This window comes from Condylura cristata, unplaced genomic scaffold, assembly GCF_000260355.1.
Source record: "Condylura cristata isolate star-nosed mole 26May11 unplaced genomic scaffold, ConCri1.0 scaffold00004, whole genome shotgun sequence".
In the NCBI taxonomy this organism is placed as follows: domain Eukaryota; kingdom Metazoa; phylum Chordata; class Mammalia; order Eulipotyphla; family Talpidae; genus Condylura; species Condylura cristata.
The window spans coordinates 39,778,347-39,800,156 of NW_004567105.1; the positions used below are offsets into that span (position 1 = coordinate 39,778,347).

The 21,810-nt window shown below is 37.8% G+C and overlaps 1 protein-coding gene across 1 annotated transcript in view; it reads right to left on the reverse strand.

Annotated features, from left to right (window-relative positions):
• The window catches only part of ABCA13 (ATP-binding cassette, sub-family A (ABC1), member 13), a 436,597-nt gene that overhangs the window by 128,822 nt on the left and 285,965 nt on the right, over positions 1-21,810 (reverse strand). The window contains exons 43-46 of the mRNA XM_004676530.2: positions 20,420-20,669; positions 10,951-11,040; positions 5,065-5,134; positions 1,043-1,161 (exon numbers count right to left, since the gene is read on the reverse strand). Of these exons, the coding sequence (XP_004676587.1) occupies positions 1,043-1,161; positions 5,065-5,134; positions 10,951-11,040; positions 20,420-20,669 (529 nt within the window). The remainder of the gene's footprint in view (positions 1-1,042; positions 1,162-5,064; positions 5,135-10,950; positions 11,041-20,419; positions 20,670-21,810) is intronic.

Here is a 21,810-nt window from a genome sequence, read left to right on the forward strand (position 1 = left end):
ACTGCACTGGGAAGTTAAGCCAAGTCGTGACCACTTCAGTGCAAGTTTGATCCCCACCCAGGAGGTGGTCCACATGGTGCAGCAGATCTCTGCTCTCTTGCCTGCTGCTCCCCTCAGCCTTGTACTCTGTCGATCTGCCTGTTCTGCTCCCCTCGTTGTTTCTGGTACATTATCTTGCTGCCCTTGCACCTCTGTCCTGTACCCCATTTCTGAATGCATACTTTTTTTTTTTTTAAAGATAAACTCATGTCACTTACAGCAACATGGATGGAAATGCTAAGAAAATAACTCAAATGAAAGAAGAAAAATACTGAGCAATTTAACCTATTTGCAGATTATATAGAAAATAAAGTCATAGGAAAAATATATCTTGCAAACTGACCATACAACTGAGGAATCCAGGAAGGAGAGAGAAGAAAGACATCAAAACAGAGGAAGGGAGAACACAAAGGACTGTGGTGATGGGTCTTGGGTACTATGGTGGTGGGAGATCTACAAGGATTATACCTGAAGGAATCAAATGAGGGCCAAAAATTAACAACAATATATGAAAAAAAACATACATTTTAAAAATTCACTCAAGAGGACTTTTTTTTTTCATTTTAGGTGATTATATTTCATCTTTTATTTATTTAATTATTTATATATGTATATCTATCTAATTTATCTATATCTATATATATCTATGTAAGTAAAGATATATATAGATATAGATAGATAGATATAATTATATATTTTACATCATTCTTCATTTGGTACATTTTTAATCCCCATGGATTTCCCACCACCAATTCACCCATGTGCCATCACCATAGTTTTAAGACAACAATTGTTCCCTGGTTCCATATTGAAAGCTGATTATAGAGGCATAGAATAGGAGTCTATTGTTTCATTAACCTGTGCACTTATCTGCACTTACTCCATAAAGCAGTAAATCACTAAAGGGAGTATCTGGCTCCCTGAATGAATCCAATGAACATGACTTACTCTAATACCAAAGAGCTGAAGTCTCCAGTAAGTAATTTTATTTTTTTGAACCCACCTTGGTTTTTCATTCGGCCTGAGCAGGTACTCCTCCAGGTTGAAGGCTGAGAGGTTCAGCAAGGTGTGACCCAGATGGTTAGTCAGGTAGGGTGCCCCAACACTTCTGTTTGGACACTTCTGTCATTATATCAAATAGATTAAATAGAAATGTATTTATACCTCACAAACAGGTTTACTGAGATTATTTGAAAGTACATATGTGATTTTTTCTAGCTTTCAAGTTATAATAAATCATTCATGGCCTCTTATATGGTCAGATTCCTCAAATTTCTCTCACAGTTACCTACATTTAAAATTACATCAGATTTTATTGCCACCCTTGCAGTCAATTCTATTTGGAAATTTCAAATATCCTTTACTGTATTTAAGTTTGGGAAGATTTACAAGAACCAAAGGGAAAATGTTTTCACTGTGGTATCTTCCAGTTGGTATAACTCAAAGAAAAATAACTAGTGGGAGGATTAGAAGACAATTTAAAGACATATATTCATTCCTAAATGCCTGGAGTTCGAGAAACAAAATCCCTTTTTCTAGCCTCTTACTCAAGGGTTAGGGGAAGATGCTCAAAGGAATGACAATTGTAATTAATTTTAATTTAGTCAGACTTAGTGATCTCCCTCAGAGGCTGACATAACAATATGTAACTTTTCCCTGCCTCTACCCATCCACCCCACCCTCACCAACCTCATTCATTATATCAGGGCAAATCTTTCCAAAATGTTATTTCGCTGAAAAATTCCAATTTCATCACGAAGTCAAGTCCAGAAAATAACCTCAAGCTCTTTTTCTAAACTTATCTGTTTTTTGTTTGTTTGTTTTTTATCTGCATATGCACTCCCTGTAGCAAACTGACCCCTAAAGGTGTAGGATCCAATTCTTTCAAACTCTCTGAAACCTCTTTGGAGATGGTATGGCTGCTTTATATGAACAGAGTATGCAGTTAATATTGTAGTAGGTGTGTGGAGATGAGGAGTTAGCCTTCCTGATTGCCAGGGTTAACCCTAATGGATTCAGAAGGGGGGAAAGGGAGGCGAAAAGGTTGTGTCTAAGAGAGAAGAGAAGGTTGTGTCACAGCAGAAGCCAAGGAGGGGAGAGGTAACCATGTTAAGGAATGCAAGAAGCCAACAGAAACTAGATGAGACAAAGAATACATACTCTCCTAGTGCCTCCAGAGAATACGCTTGATTTCATCTCCATGATAATTATTTCAGGAACTGAGTATAAACTTACGTTGTTTTAAGTCATCCAGCTGTGATAATTTGTCATATCAGTAACCAAATGTAAATATAATTTCCACTCATTCTAAATAAAGCTATACTCAATCCTGACTTCAAGTTTTTGGTCATTTTGCTGTTATTCAAAAAGATTTAAGTTCTGAAATACCCACTTATTCTTTAGAGTTAACTCAATCCAGCTCCCCTATAGGACACTTCTAATGGTGTTTCTTCAAAATAGTGTCTCCTTCTACAAAAAAGATATTTAGATGGACTACCACAATATGAAACCATGCTGAACATAACTTATTACTAGGAAAATGCAAACCAAAATCAAAATGAGGAAGCAACAGAAGTTGATTAGGATGTGGGGGAAAAGGAGATTCTTGCATTGTTCGTGGGAGTGCAATTTGATACAGCACACTCACCCAGCAATACCACTGATAGGTATTTACACAAATAATATGAATAGTTTAATAGGAAAATATTTGTGCACTCTTATGTCCATAGCCTCGTTATTCCCAATAGCCAATTCTTGGAACCAATCCAAGAACACAATGACAAGTCACTGAATCAAGGACTTGTGGAATATATGCTCAATGGAATATTACTTGGTTATTTATTTAAAAGATTAAAGTGTTCCTTTTAGAACAAAATAGATGGATTTTGAGGTGATTATGTTAAGTAAAATAAGTCAAAATATGAAAGATTGATATTGGATCGTGTCACTTTTATGTGGAATATAAATAACCAAAGGAAACAAAGTGGAAAGCACAGTAAACATAATTCTTAGACCTTTATGCTCCTACTATAAGCATAAAGGACCAGAGGTAAAATAATAATAGTAATAATGAACAACTATATACCAGAGACATTTTACAGGGGTGCAATGGGGAACGAGATCAAAAATGGGGGAGGGGAGTGCACGAGACTATGGTTATGGTACATGGGTGAGTTGATAGTAGGAAATCCATAGGGATTACAACTGAGATAGAAAAAGGAACAAAATGATGTAAAAATAAACTATTATAATAATAAAAAAGAAAAAAAGTAACTCTTAAAGGCTGTGAAAAAATATATAGTGGTAACCATAAGGAAAGGAGTTCAAAGGGAAGAAGAGAGAGGAGAATGAATGTGATATAAGCTGATAGGACAGCTTATATGGTGATTCTGATGCAGGGTATATGCGGCATGTGCATTATGGCACTGTGAAAATGCACTTCCAGAATGATACAGTTATGTAAAAACTGACAAATCAATACAATTTGAGGAAAAAAGCCAAACTGTACAATAGTGAATCCTCCCTCAGAAAAGGGGTCAACCATGGAAATATTTTTAAGTTTAAAGATAACCACAGAATTTTTCCTAAAATTACAAGGAAACAGACATGTTCTTGCAGACCCAGAACTTTGCAAGCACAAGAAAATTTAAGGAGGGGTAAATACTTTTCCTCTGACAAAACACAGTTAACTTGACTCAAGGTGTTTTCTAGAGAACAGAGAATTGACCCTAAAAATGAGCCTTCCTTTCACAGCCCCTGAGTGTGTCTCCTTCCAGCCAGGCTAGCAGAACAATACTCATTCCTTGGGAAGTCTGTAGCTTCCACCTCAACTTCCTGTCTCCTTAAATACTGTAACTTCTAATACAAAGCCCTGCACTTCTGTCAGTTGATCCCAAAGAGCACAGATACACAACCAAAAGATCCTGTAGTCAAATAACTTGTAGAAAATGTTGCATCTTTACTATCCCATTGTCATTTGAGCAGACATTATCAAGTAATAGCTTTTTAGAAGAGCTATAACAGAGATGTCTTTAATATGGCCTCATCTAGCATTTCTGAAACTCAGTAGTATAAAACTTTTCCATATGAAGTTTTTTTTATTATTTTATTTTTCTTAATTATATATTACGGGAAACTTAAAGTTCAGGTAAGTTTGGAAGTTGAAATGAATTTAGGAATATTGACATCCACCACTCTGATATTTACTAGTCATTCCTTCATTATTGATATTCAATCTATTTCCAAAAATTTGAGGTAGCTTATCATAAACGGCACCAATGCAATAGACTGATGACATCAAAACCATAGAATAAGAGCATAAAGGGAAAAACAGGAGGCTTTATGAATAAATGTGAAATAAACAAGATAGGGAAGAAACAAATTAGTATCATAAAAGAAAAAAAAAAAGTTTGAACAGAAGAACTAAACACAGCTGAGTTTATTGACAGCCTAGGCCCCAAGGGGACTTGAAGGTTCTCACTAAGACTGCTATCAAGCCCTGGAATGCCCATCCTAGGTGCTGATATTTCAATATCTTCTCCTTTATGACTCATATTTTCATACTGAAATGCTGGCCTCCATATGACTTCACATGGATCAGCCAAGGTTAGAAGAGCTATTATCTTAACTTTCAATATCTAGCTTTTAGAAACCAAATAAAATTATGACAACAGACTTGAGGCTATCCTGGCTTGAAATTTGGGGAAATTTCTCCCAAAGTACAAGTCTAGCTTCTTCAGCACTAAGTGATGGAAATTCATTTGTTTAATAAACACCACTGGGGATCTTACAATCACAAAGAGGGTAGTGAATAGAGGGACACTGTGCATGCCATCTGACATCTGTATTGTATAAATGTCAACATTCTGCAATCAGACTACTCTAAGAAATAACTAGTTGCATAAACTAAAAAGTCACAGGCTCATTTTATTAACAAAGTGAATATCTTATATAAACATTAAACTCTTTTTGTATCCTGAGGTTTACACTTTAAAAATATGGAGAAAAATCACTGGGGAAACGTACCAGACAGCCACAGGAATCCTGGACTTGTGGGTGAGGAAAGGGATCTGTGTGCCAGCATGAAGAATTCTCCCTAGCAAAACAAAGAAGAGAGCCTGCATGATCTGTGTGACTACAAAGCTATTGTCTTTCCATGAAAGAGAGCGCCATCAGACAAGATCAGAGTTCACAAGATAATCATCTCCTACTGCAGAAGGCAGAGCTCTTACATTTGTTTTCACAGCTTGAGCTGTTAATCTGATGACAATGTTTTATTACAATGACAATATTTCCATTACATTAAATGATGCTCAGTTGGTTAGCTGTACTGAATGCCCTGGCAAGGCTCCCTGGGATCTCCACTGAGGGGCCAGGGCTCTCCATGGATCCTAAAGGTCCTTGTCCCAAAATCAAGGATTAATATTCACAGTGAACTGTTAGTCATTGCTGTAATTTAATCATCATTTAAAGAAAAACAGGTTTTCCATTTCCATTATGAAGAAAGACTGTTTAACAGAGATCAATTTGAAGTGTTGAAAACCTTTTCTTTCAAAGATTCCTGATAACATTTTTCCTTCTAGGTCTCAAACTTTATTTTTTCACTAATGTGAGCAAGTTAAAAGTCATTTAGTAGTGATAATTATATGTATTTACATAGAAACTGGGGAGCAAATAAGGAGGGTAACTTATTGAACTATTGGCACCTGGCTAGATATTGTTACCAAAATCTCTTGTTTGCCCCACTTTCAGAAAAATAACTGCAGGTACTCAAATGTTAGGTAATTCAGGGAGAGACTGGTGTGCTGAGTGCAGGCTCTCTGCTCTGCAATGTGTGGTTCCCCCATGAACACACCTCCAGTTTAGTGAAAACAAGCATGCTATTCTAACAGCCAGGTTAACAAAGTACAATTCCTGTGTAAATTTTAATATAAAAATAACAAATACCCCCGAATGATTGTCTTGATCAGTGCGCTTTCAGGTACTCCAATTTGAGAATATTATCTAAAAGAGCTATATGTTTAAAAAGACCACTGTACTTGTTAACTCACTAATAATGACTATGTTGGCCCTCCCTGGTGGTGCAGTGGGTTAAAGCACTCACTAAGAAGCTAAAGCTACTTCCGCATGAGTTCGATCCCCGCCTGCCCCTGAGGTGACCACATGGTATAGCAGATCTCTCCTGACCCGCCTGCTGATACCCTCAGCAGTGTACTTAGTCAGTCGTCCTATTCTGCTCCCTACTCTGTCTCTGGTGAATCCTCTCACCGCCCCTGCACCTCTGGCCTGTACCTCAGTTCTGTATACATAAACAAATAAAACTTAAAAAAAAAAAAATAACGACTATGTTAACTTCTCAGGTTCTGCTTGCTTCAGGTGACTGCTAGCAAGTGTTTATAACTCACTGAATTTCTTTAAAGAACATTCTCCTCTTTCTTCAGTATTCTCCTCTTAGCATCTTCTTTTTTTTTTTTTTTTTTAAAGATTCATTGATGCATATAGAACTGAGGTACAGACCAGAAGTGCAGGGGTGGGTGAGAGGATTCACCAGAGACAGAGTGAGGAACAGAACAGGCAGATCTACTGAAATACACTGCTGTGGGGCGAAGCAGGCAGGTCAGAAGCGGCCTGCTGCCCCATGTGGGTCACCTCCCTTGCTGGGGATAGAACTACTGCTGCAGTGGCTATGATAGCTTCATAGTGCTATGCTTTAACCCATTATGCGAACAGGGAGGGCCCCTAGTTTCCTTTTACTGAGTAAAAATATGTCACCTTCAGAGTAAATTAATGACTAGAGAGATTTTTTTTTTTTTTTTAAATTTCAAGCCTGGACCTTCCCTGGTGGCACTGCGGGTTAAAGCACAGCACTAAGAAGCTACAGCCACTTCAGCATGAGTCCAATCCCCACCCTAAGGTGACCCACACGGTGCGGCAGATCTCTCCTGACCCACCCACTGCTCCCCTAAGCAGTGTATACTTGGTCAGTAAGCCTGTTTTTCTCACCACTGTGTCTGATGAATCCTCTCAACACCCCTGTACTTCCGGCGTGTACCCCAATTCTGTATGCATAAGTAAAATAAATCTTTAAAAAAAAATCAAATCTGGAAGCACCTCAGTGTCCAGGAATTTTGTGTTCAACAAAGAGTCACTGTAAGACTTAGTGAGCATTCATACAAAAGAAGAAAGAGAACAGATATGTAAGGAAATAAGTGTTTCTACTTAAATTTTCTTTCCTATTTCAGGATCCTGAACGCAAACCTCCTTTACTTTGAGTAGCACTGTCCTCCAGTGCTCAGCAGAACCAAAGGTAGCAGCGTTATTTCACAGTAAATATGTCTTGACAAAGGGCCCTTGAGCCTTTGAGAGGAGATTTGCTACATTAAACAGCAAGATTGTCTGAAGTTTTAATAGTGGATTGTACATTTTCAACCTCAAAAATAGAGGGAGACAGACACTATCTAGATCTACTCTCATGGGCATAGTTTTCTGAGATACAAACTTGCAAAAGAGAACAAAATGTCCTTCACAGGGGCTGTTGCTTCTAGAGAACTGGGAGTGTACTGTCAAAATAGGCAGCCACTACCTCAGTGACACTGAGAATAGGTGGTAGAGCTGGGGTGTGAGTTCAGGCAATCAGGCAGCTATACCCCAGAATCAAAGACTTCACCTGGAGGCTTAATATACCTGACTTAGGGAGGATTCCGGGAGAGACAGAATTTCCTGTTCCTTTAGATTAACTTGCTTAAACAAAGGGTTAAACAAATCAACATAAATTTTCTTGGCCTGTTGTTTTTCTCCATTCCCTATATTTCTGAGCTGTATCTTTATAGTTTATCAAGTAAGCTGGAAGAATGCAGAAGAACGGAGTTATAGACCTTGCAAAATAAGGGAGCTACAGACCCTGCAACCAGATCAGTACAAACTGGAGTTGCAGGCAAAAACATAGGCACACCCACACCTACAACCCCTTGAGCCCTACATCGTGGGTGCCCATAATTAGCAACAACAAATAGATATGGGCCAAGCTCATTTTCCTTGCTTTCTCAGCCAATAAAGTTAAATTCTTTTATTTTCAACCCCCACCCTAACCCTTATCCCAAGTTCTATTATCAACCCAGAGAGCCTCTCATGCCCAGAGGTCACCCTAGTTCTTTCTTTCATGCCCAGAGGTCACTCTAGTTCTTTCTCCAATCAGCACTGATTTCTTACCTATCCTCACCAGTGTCTGTGGAGTCTTCTTTTCAACTGTAACTAGAAAATTTCAAGAGCCTTTCATGGGTTTAGGATCAGGCCCTTCAGTCCATCCCTCCAAATCTAGCAGGTGGTTCAGTGGACAGAGGCTGGCTCACTCCAGGCTTATCCATTTATATTGAGGGGCAAAATGAGAACTGAAGAAACTCTGGGTCCTTCCCCGTCCAATGCCATATCCACTTTCTAGGTTTTGATCCATGAAGTCAACTCCATTCTTTTTGGCCCTTCATAGGAACTCTGACACCAGTCGGTCAACTGTATTCCAAAGAGGGTTCACAGGGCTTGGAATCTTAGTCTACCAAGTGATTGATCACACTTTACAACCTAATCACCAAAATTAATCATAACCATTGCCCCATCTGACATTTTAAGTTCAATGGAAATGTAAAACTACTGTCAACTACCAGTTTTGTTCCATTTAAAACAAACATAAGTGAATGGAACAATTGAGGATTTTAACTCTGAAATAGTTTAGGAAATTGTCACCAGAGCACAGATATAATCTCTGTAAAATGAAACTAAATATTTCAGTTTATTAGTCTGGCAACTTTAATACATTTTAAAATTTAAATCACACACACCCCACTATTATAAGAAAACTTATGTTTAGGGTCAGACTTACACCATAATTGCTTTTTCTGGAACCCATTATTGTCTTCTGCATGACAGGGAGGTAAAAGTAAGAAATATAACAGAACGCTACCATATGCGACATGCAGATCACCTCAACAGAAAAGTAATCAGTAAGCAAAATTGGCTATTACTGTAAAATTTTTCCATTAATTAATATTTAAGTGGTTGCTAAAGTCTGCCAGGAAAGAGAGATATAAAATAATAGTTTATTCTTAAAAAAAAAAAAAACTTTACTTGTTTTAAGTAAAACCTCTTACTTCTATCTGAAATGTTAAAAAATCAATCCTTGCTTGTGTGACATTAACTGTTAATGCAAGTATTTACAGGAACATTGTCACAGCAGGCCCCATCCCTTACATCCTGACCAAGTAAAAAGCTAGAATTTATTATGAAGTGAGACTAAGTTAAGGATAAATTATATGGATTGCAAAAAGAACGAAAGAAAGAAAGAGAGAAAACGGACAAAGCAGAAACACAGATTCAGAAAGGCAGAGGTTGGAAAGAAGGACCAGGAGGGTGGTGTTCAGGCAACTGAGGGCAGTGGATGTGGTGAACTGGGTAGAAAGGAGAGTTTGCAGGCCACCACACTCCTGTCAAGTAAGTGAAAATAAAATATATGTCCAGAAGGCATCGTGGATATGATCTGTTGTCCTTAGCATTGATTCTTATTTTTCGCTCTTGATAAAATCCATAAAAGAAGCTAATTGTAGACCTCCCTAGTGGCACAGAAATTACGTTTCAGCACTAAGAAGCTATCTGCAGCCACTGCAGCACAAGTTCAATCCCCTGCCAGGGAGGTGACCCACATGGTACAGCAGACCCTGCTTTCTGTTCCCCTCAGTATTGTATTTCAGTCAATCTACCTGTTCTGCTCCTCACTCTTTCTCTCTGGTGAATCCTCTCACCCCACATACCTCTGGCCTGCACCCCAGCTCTTGTATGCATGTATAAATGATTTTTGTTGTTGTTGTTGTTGTTGTTGTAGTGTTACATGGGGTTGGGGCAGGTGGGGATCTGATGACATTTCAATTTCTCACAAGTAGTATATTTTCCAATTTTTGTATTTTATTAAGGGAAGGTTGAAAAAGTATCAACAGAGAAACTTTTACTTAGTTAAATAAATTACTTTGTTTTTCAAGAGAAAGCTAAAGTGAAGTAACATATAAATTTTCTAATTATGTTTCCTTGCTGAGACCATTAATACATACTCAATGAGGAGTTAATTACCAACATAAGTGAGGGGGAAAATATGGTACCATGAACTAAAAGACATATTGCTATTATTGGATTATTGTCTAGATTCTTTATTTACTATCTAAAAACACATACTTCCAGCCCTCAATTTGTCATTATAGATTTTATCATTTTCATCATTTGTTCATCCCCAAATTATAAATTTCTGAGACCAGGATCATATCCTAGATCAATTTTCTTCCTAAAATAGCATTCTATTGTAGTAGATCATTACAAAACAGTCAAGCAAAATAAGAGAAAGTGAAAGAAAAATGTTCCCAAAGGACATACTTACTGAGGTTTATTAAAAGATCAACTTTATTATCATTTTCAAATGCAATAGAAATAATCTTCAAAATGATTCACCCCCAAATTGATGTTGATGATTTTACTAGTCCCTTTACGTAAAATAACAACTAATATTTTCATATATACATGTTTTCCCTAAAAATATATAATGTTTTATACACACTTCATACTTAATTGCCACTTAATATTTTTAATTTGATTTATTAAACAAATTGGTAATATTAATTATTAATGAATGTTTTGCAATAATATTAAGCATGTGTTTACAAAGGCAGAAAAGGAGCAATTATCTAGCTTATTTCAGGTCATTTTAGATGGCAGCACCCATTAAGCCTGTTCAGTACTAACATACTCATTACGCTAATGCTCAATTCATGTAATGTGAACTTAGACCATGAAATACCAATCAAGGAGAGAAATGTTCCTCAGAGTCGACACTGTTATTGATTAGAGCCTAAACTTTTATAAGGGGCATCTGATACTTACAAGCCTGGGGTTAAATCAGCACAGAGCAGACCCTGATCTCCAAACTTTTGCAAAAGCATGTGGGCAAGATCCATATCTTGGCTATCACTGCTGTTCTCCAGAAGACAAAAAAAGGGGTTGTTAATATAATTGATGAGATCACAGGAACACAGTCTGACTTCACAATATTCTTTCCTCAAGTTGATACAAGCAAGGAGGCCAGCCACTCAGCTAAAGCTAATATTTACTGTTTTATATTAAAGTCAAACCAGCACAACATTTTAAAAACACTTAGGAAAGTAATCTGCTCCTACTGACATGACTTTTATATGCTTGCACTCAGTATATTTTCATTTATATGTTATGCATTTTTAAAATAAATTTTAAAGACTGCATAATAGGATATCATATTAACATATTTAAGTCTTTACAAATATTCCCTTAATGTTGGAGTCATGGTTTGGTTGGAATATTATATGGTTTGATAACTATTTTACTTATATTTTGTTCCTCTATGTAAATTATATTCAGCAACATTGTCTTTGTAAGAAGGCCTTAGCACAGAATTTGTGCTTCAAAAACAGTGAATTATAGTATTTATTTTACTAGCAAAATCTTAGAAATCAATTAATAGCTAAAGCAGCACTGCTGAAAAGCAAGATGACAGTATTTTTTCCTTATTGAAGACACTATTAGCCATAAGACACACTATTCATTGAGTTTAGAAGCAGGTATGGAAACAAGTTCCATATCAAGTTAATATGTATAGTAATGTATGCATCATTTATGTTAGATGTATTATATATATAATCTATCTATTTATATGTGTGTATAAATTATATTCAACAATAGTGTCTTTATAAAAAGGCCTCAGCACAGAATCTTTGTGTTTCAAATATACAGTGTTGTATATATTAACACCTTGATTGGGGAAGATATAAATGATAAAACATTATCAACCTCTCAAAATTGGACTGTTTGGGAGTGGAGCTCACTTCAACTTAATGAAATTATGACATAGTGTTAATGAAGGAATAAAGATTTATAATTTTCCAAGATTTACATCATTTACAAAATACTCTTGAATAGGTAACATTGAGAATACTTACCCCCGTATTGAAGAAAATATATTATGAAGATGATAGATGATATAAATTTAAATGGTGACCTCAAATGTTTTGGAAAGATTGCACACAAATTACACACATGGTTTCTGTCAAAGATTTTCAGCACTAGTTCACCTGAATCAAGTAAGGAACCTCAACACAATCTTTAGGCACCAATTTTCTAACTGATTTCTTTGTTCATGTGAAAAGTAGATTTCCAAATATCAAAGCTGCTACAACAATCAAATACAGGGAGCTCTTTGGTGTATTACACCCCTAGATCCCAACACTACAAGTAAGTCTTCAGAGTAAGCAACAGCTTCCATAGTTCACAGCACATCATCTATATAAACATATATTTGACAAAAAAAAAAAAGTACTGATTTCTCAAAAGCCCTCTGTGAACCTAACAAAGAATCTGATATTTTCTCTGCTCAGAATTAATCAGTGGGCCCTTGTTGCCTGTGCGCCTTACAATTGCATTTAAATCCTTCCACGCTCCAGGCTTTAACATCTTGGCCCATTTCCCACAGACATTCCCAGAAGACACACCCAGCTTAGGTCCACCTGGCAGAACACCTTCTGATTTGGATCTGCCTTCTATCCCCTCTAATACTGCACCCCATTTCCCAGCCACCTGGGAAATGAAAAACCATCTCCAATTATTCAGTTCCAATAACCCCTTCTCTGCCTTCCTTCCCTGCCCCAAGGTCCAGATAACATCTCTTCTTCTAATCTCTTTACCCTTTACTTCTTTCTAATCTCTTCTGACCTCATCACTTAAATAAACAAAACATGAGAGAATAAGCACAAAATCTCAGAACAGTAGTCACAAAACAGAAATTTCTCATAATTTTTTTTCTTCAACAAATTGTGATGTTGAAACCAAGGTTAAAGGGTTAGATAGATCTCAGTTTCTGGGACACAAAAGAAAAGAAAAAAAAAACTGATTTTCACTTTCCTTTGAGATTTGCATTTACAAATAAAAGAGCCTAGAACCTTATCAGCAGGTGACTCAGTCTGAATATGTGCAGACCAAGCCCTCAGGTGGTCATAGTTAAGGGATATGTTGGCACAGAGGAAGGAGCTACCCAGAAGCAAAGGACCTACTAACCGGAATTTGACATTCCAATTATGTGAGAGAGGGAAAAAAAGGCCTCTTTTTCATACTACTCTATGTATTTATGTCCTACATTTGCATTTCAGCCATGTTTATGTTTCTTGCATTTACTGACTTTTAAGACAGTAAAGTCCTAACACCTTTGTTCCCAAACCCCACTCCTCCAAACTGATATTCTCCTTACCCTACCTATACAAGGAGCCACACTTGAAAGGGTTTATTTTTTTTTCCTCCTGTTTCCCTTCTCATCAATTTGTAAGCTATTTCTTTCTTTTCTTAAAACCAAGTATTATGGCCCTCCCTGGTGGCGCAGTGGGTTAAAGCACAGCACTGAGAATCTAAAGCCACTTCTGCATGAGTTCGATTCCCGCCTGCACCGGAGGTGACCACATGGTGTGGGAGACCTCTCCTGACCCGCCCGCTGCTCCCGCTGCTCCCCTCAGCAGTGTACTTTGACATTCGGCCTGTTCTGCTCCCCACTCTGTCTCTGGTGAAGCCTCTCACCGCCCCTGAGCCTCTGGCCTGTACCCCAGTTCTGTATGCACAAATAAATAAATCTTTAAAAAAAAAAAAAAACAAGTATTACAATCATCCATTTACACGCATGGATAACGATCCATTGTTTGGTAACAATATTATTAATGTGTTGAAATCATAGCCCTAATTATTTCTCTCTATCTAATTATTGATTTTGCTAATTGGTATTCCCTGACCTCTAACCATTCAGAAAGGAACAATTTTAATGGAAAAGAAAAAAATGAACTTCTTACATGAAATTAGTAGTACATTTCTGCTGAGAGCAACTTTATTTTCCATGTAATAATTGTATAAACCTGTTATGCAAACACTACTGTAACATCCAAGCCTAAAGAGAATTATTATTTATAGAAAAACATCCTCCCCACTACATGAAATGCAACAAAGATCTGTAAATATTCAGGTGGTTTACAGCTGACCTAATCTGATTCCCTACAGCTATGGACAAAAATATGCAATGACAACATATGCTGAAATTTACAAGGAAGTTATATCTTTATAGACATAAACAGTCTTCAACTTTCTGACAAATGAGCAAACACTTTCCAAGGAGAGAAATGCATTCTCCACTGAATTGCTGCCTGTAAAAAGAAGATGTTATTTGTGGCATCTTTAGAAATACTGTGAATTGCCCACCTTTGACTCATTAATCCAGGAACAAATGTTAACATTTAAAACATTTTTCTGAAAATTAATCTCCAAAGCAGTTGACTTGGAATAGTACTAAGAACACGCTTAAAAGTTATGGGTTATCCCCCTGTACCTCAGCCCACACCCCAGTTCTTGTATGCATAAATAAATAAAAATAAATCTTAAAAAAATAGTTATTGCTTATGTTTTACTACTTTTCCTTTTTGTATAGTTTCATAGGTCACTGTTAAAAACACAAACTGGCTTTAAAATGCCCTGCTGGCACAAAATTCGGATGCTTGTTCCTACTCTTGCTCTGTGGTTGACTTAAATGTCTTGGCTCTATTTTAAAGAGATGTTAAGGCTTTTTTTTTTTTTTTTTTAACTTATGCATACAAGAACTAAAGTGTAGTCCAGAGGTGCAGGGGTTGAAAGGATTCACCAGAGAGAATGAGGAGAACAGGCAGATCTATTGAGATACTGCTGAAGAGAGCAGTAGGTGACGTAGATGACACAGGAGACGTCTGCTGTGCTGTGCCATGTGTGTTATCTCCCTGCCTAGGGATTCAACTCATGCCACAGTGGCTGGTGATAGCATGATAGTGCTGAGACTTTTTTTCCCTGCACCACCAGGGAGGCCCAGTGTTTTCAAGTCTTTCTTACCAGACACTCAGCAGGAAATTAATGTTCTGTTGTAAAGCCTAAGGCAACTGTTAAATGAGGTCCTTTCTGTGCTCTCCAGATCAGCTTGTTGCAAAATTTAAAGTGCACCAGTGAACTAGGAAGCTCCACTGAGCAAATGCATGTTCCTAAACACCACCCCAAAGAGGTTTTGTGTTGCTAAAAGAGTCCCCTGGTGATTCAGACAGTGATCAAAGCAACCTGAACAAAGGGGTATTTCTAGTAGGACAGGTCACCCACACACACTTCCTCTCCAGTTTCCAACTCCAATTTTTCTCTCTCTCCTGGCCAGTTTTTAATAGAGCAGCTGGCTCCAGGGGACATTTTAGGCTTCCTAAGAGTTACTATAGGCAGAGATGAATCAGGTTTCTTCCTTGAGGGCAAGTAACATCTGAATACAATTTGAAGCCAATGGCAGAGACCAGTAAATACCTTTGGGATTGGCCATAGCCTCCCCTGGTCTCCCTGACCCCATGGAGTCAAGAAAAAACTGAATTGGAGGGGCAAATGTCATCCTACTCCTGACTCAGGGAGAAGCAGAAAGGATCACTCCCTCCCAAATGCAGCCTTCCCAGGTAGAGCATGACTTGACTGTATGGCTCTCAGTGCTGCCTCCAGCTCAGTTCTCCATCACTGGCCAGGGGCCCAGGAAACCAGAAAAATCTCAAACAGCATAGATATCTGACAAAAAAAATAAGATGCTGTGCTTGAAAATGAGTTAAAGGGTAAATGTGTCTTATATACATTTACCACCACAAAAATAAAATCACTCCGTGAAGGGACACCTTAAATAACAAATAAAGCTAAGTAATATAATTGAGAGTCACGTTCTTACACCAGACTTTCTGAAACTTAGAAATATGATTTTCCTGGCATTAAGACTGAAGCGATGGGATTGAATAAGAGGATAGTTACTGCTTAAATTCAAATAGCATAGAAGAATGATCACAAGTAGAAAGTAAAAGAGAAGGAAAATAAATCCACAGGAAAAGATAAACAACATGAAATACCAGTCCAGGAGACCTTAACTAACTTGAGATATACCCCATCTAAGAAGGTACAGGAAACCTGGAGATGATGAGAGATGATTCAATCAGTAATCGAAAAAATTGTCTGAACTGGAAAAAAAAGCCAAATTTGCAATTTTGAGGAAGTAAGAATAGAAAAAAAAAGGATATTCATTACAAAATAAAGAATACATTATCTAAGACACTTCCAGACAGAAAATGTTACTTAGGAGGGAAGGGCACCAGAGGGGATGAAGGGAATCAGCCTACATGCAGGGAAGCTGTGAGAGAGTGACCCTGTGTGTCGTGGGGGACACCGAGGGATGGCCAGCACCCAGACAGCCTCGCAGTTTACCCCTGCAACTTCCAGAAGAGGCACCCTTCACAGAGCAGGGAAGGGGAGAAACTGATTTCTGCCAGGTTCATTTTTTTTTTCATACCAGCCTACTAGGAAAAAGACATTCAGTGGAAGGATTCAAGGTTTCCAACAAATCAGAGAGGAAATGGAGGTAGAGTGAGGACCGCAGGGATAAGGGAAAAGTGTGTGAAGCAAAAAATTGCTATTGCCAAAGAGTTATGATATGCTCTCTAATTTATTAATGCATTCCCTAATTGCAGCTAGTGTATGCAGTTGCAGTCATAGGCAGCTAGGCAAAAGACATACATATCTACACACATGTATACATATATTACTAACTACTGCTAAATGCGGGATGGATGACATTAATGTTAATAAGGATTCTTTGAAGGGAATGTTGTATGGAATACTAAATATCAGATGAGTGGAAAAGTAGAAACTTTTCAAGAAATAAAACTGCCAATTTGTTGATCAATATTGGAAAAAAATAATTTAAGAAACCACCAAACATAATATTTAGGTAAACCAACTCCATATGGTATGCATGCTAAAAGTATAATTTTTAAGTTTCAAAAGGGGATTTTTTTTTTAATTTTGAGATAGGAACATATATACTTAGCAAGACAAAGCAATAACTGAAATAAAAATAAATACTATATAGTATATGAAATCTGGAATGAAGCCGCCAAGATTACTTCGAAGAAAATCAATGTGTAATACCTACAATAAGAATGTCTTTCTAAAACTTGCAGGTATAAGAAATGTAAAAGAACAATACACATAAAAAGATATTCATCATTGTTGAAAAATTAGATTAAATCATGATAAGATAGGGATTTTTTTATATAAATAACCATTTTATTAGCAAAAAATAGAATTTCTAAAAATACATGTAAGTTCAAACCCAAAGGATATTTCCAACATTTCCTATCCAACATCTGCAGACTATAGCCCACTTGGGAAATGTCTCACATTTTCTAAAATATGACCTATGCAACTGACCAGCATCTACATTCCTCCAAATATACTTATGGCACTGTTACACATAGCCCTGTTCTGTTCTGAATAAATGAATAAATAAGCCCATGAGAAACTATTATATAAGTATGAGATATTTATCAGAATCCCCATGAATATTTGCACAGTGCTTTTCACAATTTCAAAATACTTGAAATAACTCCTAACATCCATTATTAAATGATAAGATTACTAGGGCCTCCCTGATGGTGCAGGGGTTAAAGTCTCAGCACTATCAAGCTATCACCAGCCAAGGAGGTGATTATTAAATCATACAGTAGGACATTGTGCACTTCAAAACATACACAACAATATAGAAAAATCTTAGTAAATGAATGTTAAGTGAAAATGATAATTTTCAAAAGTATGATATTTTGTATTTTTATAGCAGCTGAAAAAGGGAATGTCTTTTGGCAGAAGCAAAGGGGTGGGATAGTATGGTACTGAATGTAGGGTACTTGCTAGGTCATCCTAGCTTCTGCATGTCTCATAGATGCTTATTATAACCTTAAATACAAGTAAGCACACAGACAACATAAGCGAGCCAATTCAACATTTTAAAACCCTAAAATGTTTACAGAAAAGTAATTCATTTAACATTTTTTAGCATCTCAGTTAATCCCAACAGTAATATGTTTGCTTTGTGATACTCATTTGACATCCATTATATACCCACTAATGCGCAAAGGAGCTTTAATTCATGTAACAACCATTTAAGAAGTACCACTGTGAAATGAAGCCCAACTATAGCACTCCCTACATTTTAAAACCTCTGATGTCTCTCTTCACTCTGTTTGCAGATTAGTCATTTATACTTGCAGTGCCTTAGAGCACCTGCCAGAAAATATTCTTATTGCTCTTCACATTGACTCAAAACCCCTCTAGCTGCAGAAACATTCTCTCCTATTTGCCTGGGAAGCACCTGGTAGCACTGCAGGTTTAAATCAGGTGCTACAGCATTTATGCAACTTCTGGTCCCATAGTCTGTACAGCTCTCCTCTCTGCCCTACTGTAAACTTTTGGTCAGAAGACAATGAAAGGTATGAAATTATTTATGAGCAAATACTTAACCAATGCTTGTTAGTGTTGGGCATTGTCTAGGTAAAATGTAGTATTAGCTCAAATAGTCTCAGCTATTGTATTTGCTTTCTATTTCCTCCCACTAGACTAGTTCCAGGAACTAAATCTGAGTCTGAAATGGGTACAATAAAATAAACAAAGGATATACCATGTAAGAATAGAGTTGGGGAGAAAAAGAACCACAACGAGATCAAGTATATGTTGTATTTAGAAGGAAACATTAGTGCCAAGCAAAAGAGTTGTGGTTGAATTAGCTTGGCTTAATAGAGAGAATTGGGAAGCCAGAAGAAAAGCAGTGAATTTCAAAGATAAATTCCTAATGAGGACAGGCACACCAGTCAAGAAAGAGACCATCCCTCTCTCCCAGTAACTTTTACAACAAATGCGAATGGTAAATGACTCAGAAAAGGAAGGTGAATTTCCATCCACATAGAAGATCGCTACAGCATCTTACTTTTTCTCTTAAAACAATGACTCTAGTAGAATAAAGATGAACAAAGTGGAAATGTTATTTTTTTTCTGTTTAGTTTTTAATTTAAGATTTGAAAAGGGATATATCACCATCTATGATGGGATACAAACTACAGTCCATGCTAGGCAGGATTATATCTGTCAGATGAGAAAATAAAGCACAAAACTTCCTCTGACTCCTCAGTTTTATACCTTAGATAACATATAAAAAGAGAGCAAATATCCTCCTTTAAAAAAAATTACTCTTAGAAATAGAGGAAAATGTTAAAATTGTTCTAATTTTTACCCTCAAAATAATTTTGTAGTACATTACTTTTATGAACAATAAATACTCTGAGAGTAAAACAAGTGCTTCCAGATAAAAATATATTTACCAAATTAATAATGCAGTAAAGGAAATGAAGTTCAACTGAAAGTGGCATCAGGGAAATAAACACCATGTGAAGAAATTCTCAACTCCCTTACAAGAAAAGGATGAAGAAATGAAGATGGAAGTGAAGGAGGGAATGAAAAAGATGCTGGTCACAGGTGAGTGACAAGCAGTGCATACATACATACATAATATATATTTTATTTGATGTAGTCGATATATAAATTGAGATTTAAAATCAATAGAAAGTAGATCCCATTTCAAAAATAATAAAAATTAGAGTAGAATTAATGATCGTAGGGCCTTTGCTGGCGGAGCAACAGGTTAGAGTGCAGCACTCTGAAGCTCTCTGCAGCCGCTGCAGCCCAACTTCAATCCCCGGCCAGGGAGGTGACCCACATGGCACAGCAGACTGCTCCTAAGCCACCTGCTGCTCTTCTGGGCAGTATATTTCGGCTGATTTGCATGTTCTGTTTCCCACTCTGTCTCTGGTGAATCCTCTCATCCCCACACCTCTGGCTTGCACCCCAGCTCTTGTATGCATAAATAAATCTTCACTTATTTAAAACTCAGATATTTCTTTGTAGCAAGGGACAACTTCCAGTGAACAGAGGCTTCTGTAACTATTTAACAGGGTCTCATGTAGGACTAGTTATATGTTCTGCAACCACCCCAGGCAGGGAGGTTCACTGTCAGATCAGGCAGCTTGAAAAAGAAACTCGGAGCCCATGGCATCATCCCACAGTTAGGGGAGACAAGCCAGCAGGGAGACAGCAGCTCGGGCCCCTTGTGAGTCCCTACGGATTTCTTTCTTCCCATTAAAGCTTGTAGTCAAGTGGGACCTAATCTTTGCACATCTCAAAAACAGGTCTGGTGGCACTGACAGAGAGGCCAGGGAGCCCAGGGACACATGGAGAGGTAAGCTTAACTCATCTGCTTTAAGCATCTACCATGAGACAGGTTCTGAAAGAACAGAAACTTCTCAAAGTTTACCTTTAAGAACACAGACCTTGAAAAGTCAGAACACACGTAAATTTGAAGTTCTTGAGTGTCTCAGAACAATTACTATTCATAATCTATGCTGCCAAAAGCTTGAAGGAAAAAAATTCTTACCTGAAAAAGTAAGTTTCAGTGCTCTCATAGTGTCCAGGTGTAAGTTGGAGGGGAGGGAAGTTAACAGCCAAAGGCCTCACCATAAACAAGCCCATGGCCAATGCTACAAATAGGACAGGCAAAAGCAGGTCCGAGAGAGTGCTTTTCCAGGCACGGAGAGTGCGGCGAAACTTCTTCATCAGGAGGGCAGTCATCTGGGCCAGAAGCAGCTGGCCCCCCTGTGCCAGTGGGGTCCTTGCTGAAGTGGCATCTGCAGGGCACAGAAAGAGGCACCCTGAGTCTACAAGTACCCTGGCTCTGTGGATTCCCTTCTATTAATTTATGCATGATCCTGCGGTGACTTTTAGCACAGAAATACCATACGTTTTGACTCAGCACACTATGGACACTGTAGAAGGTTGCATATAACAGAATGTCTTAGGGTATCAATCCAAGGACAGAGTTCCTCTGTGGATGCCTTCTGACCTTCTAAAGGGAGTAAGACAAACATAAAAGGGCAAATGTGTATTTTTTCCTGCATAAATAAAACTCACTACATTAGCATGAGTTCTGAACATCAAAGACAAGAGAAGATATTCCGATATCCTCAAGTGCATAGAGATGAGGGCTGATGGGAGGAGAGAAAACGCAAGATTCTGACCAGAGGCAGGCCTCCTTCCACCCACCCCTTCTATTTTATTTTCCTCATTATTCCAACCATTCAAAGTCCTCTTGAGAAAGCTCCAAATTACAACCATAGGATTCAGGGGGCTCCGCATGTACTACACCTATCCAATTCCATCTGTCTTAAACCTTGCACCCCCTTTCCAAATCCAGGCCCCAAGGAACAGGGGCCTGGTGTGACCTCACCAAGGCAGCATCTCTGCAATATCCCCTTAGCTCAAGTCTCAGCCACCTGATTCTCCCTCCCTCGCATGGCAATAAGTCAACAGAAGGAAAGGTACAAGAGAATGCACCTGCATCAGCATCCTCTTGGTTGTCTAGCTCCATATTACACCATTAAATGGGGGCTCCAGAAAATTCCACCATAAACCTCCTGGGAAGGCCAAGCGGCAGGTGAAAGCACCTTGTAAATCCAGTGTGAGGCTGAGGGCAGAGGCAAAGAGACACAGACAGATGAAAGGCTTATGCCCTCAATTCACATCTAATGGAACAAGAAGGGGAAAGAAATATTCCAAAATTGAAGAAAACAAAGTCATTTAATACAGGAGGAGATGATCAGGAAAGTACAGTTTCCATGCATTTCAACCCCAACAGGAAAAAAAAAAAAAAAAAAAGGGCAGGAATATCCTAAAAGAACCTGCTGGTGCTTGATAATGAACTCTCCTGCTTAGAAACTAAATTAGTAGCTAAGTGTGTATAGTCAGATATAGATAAGCTGACTATGCCAA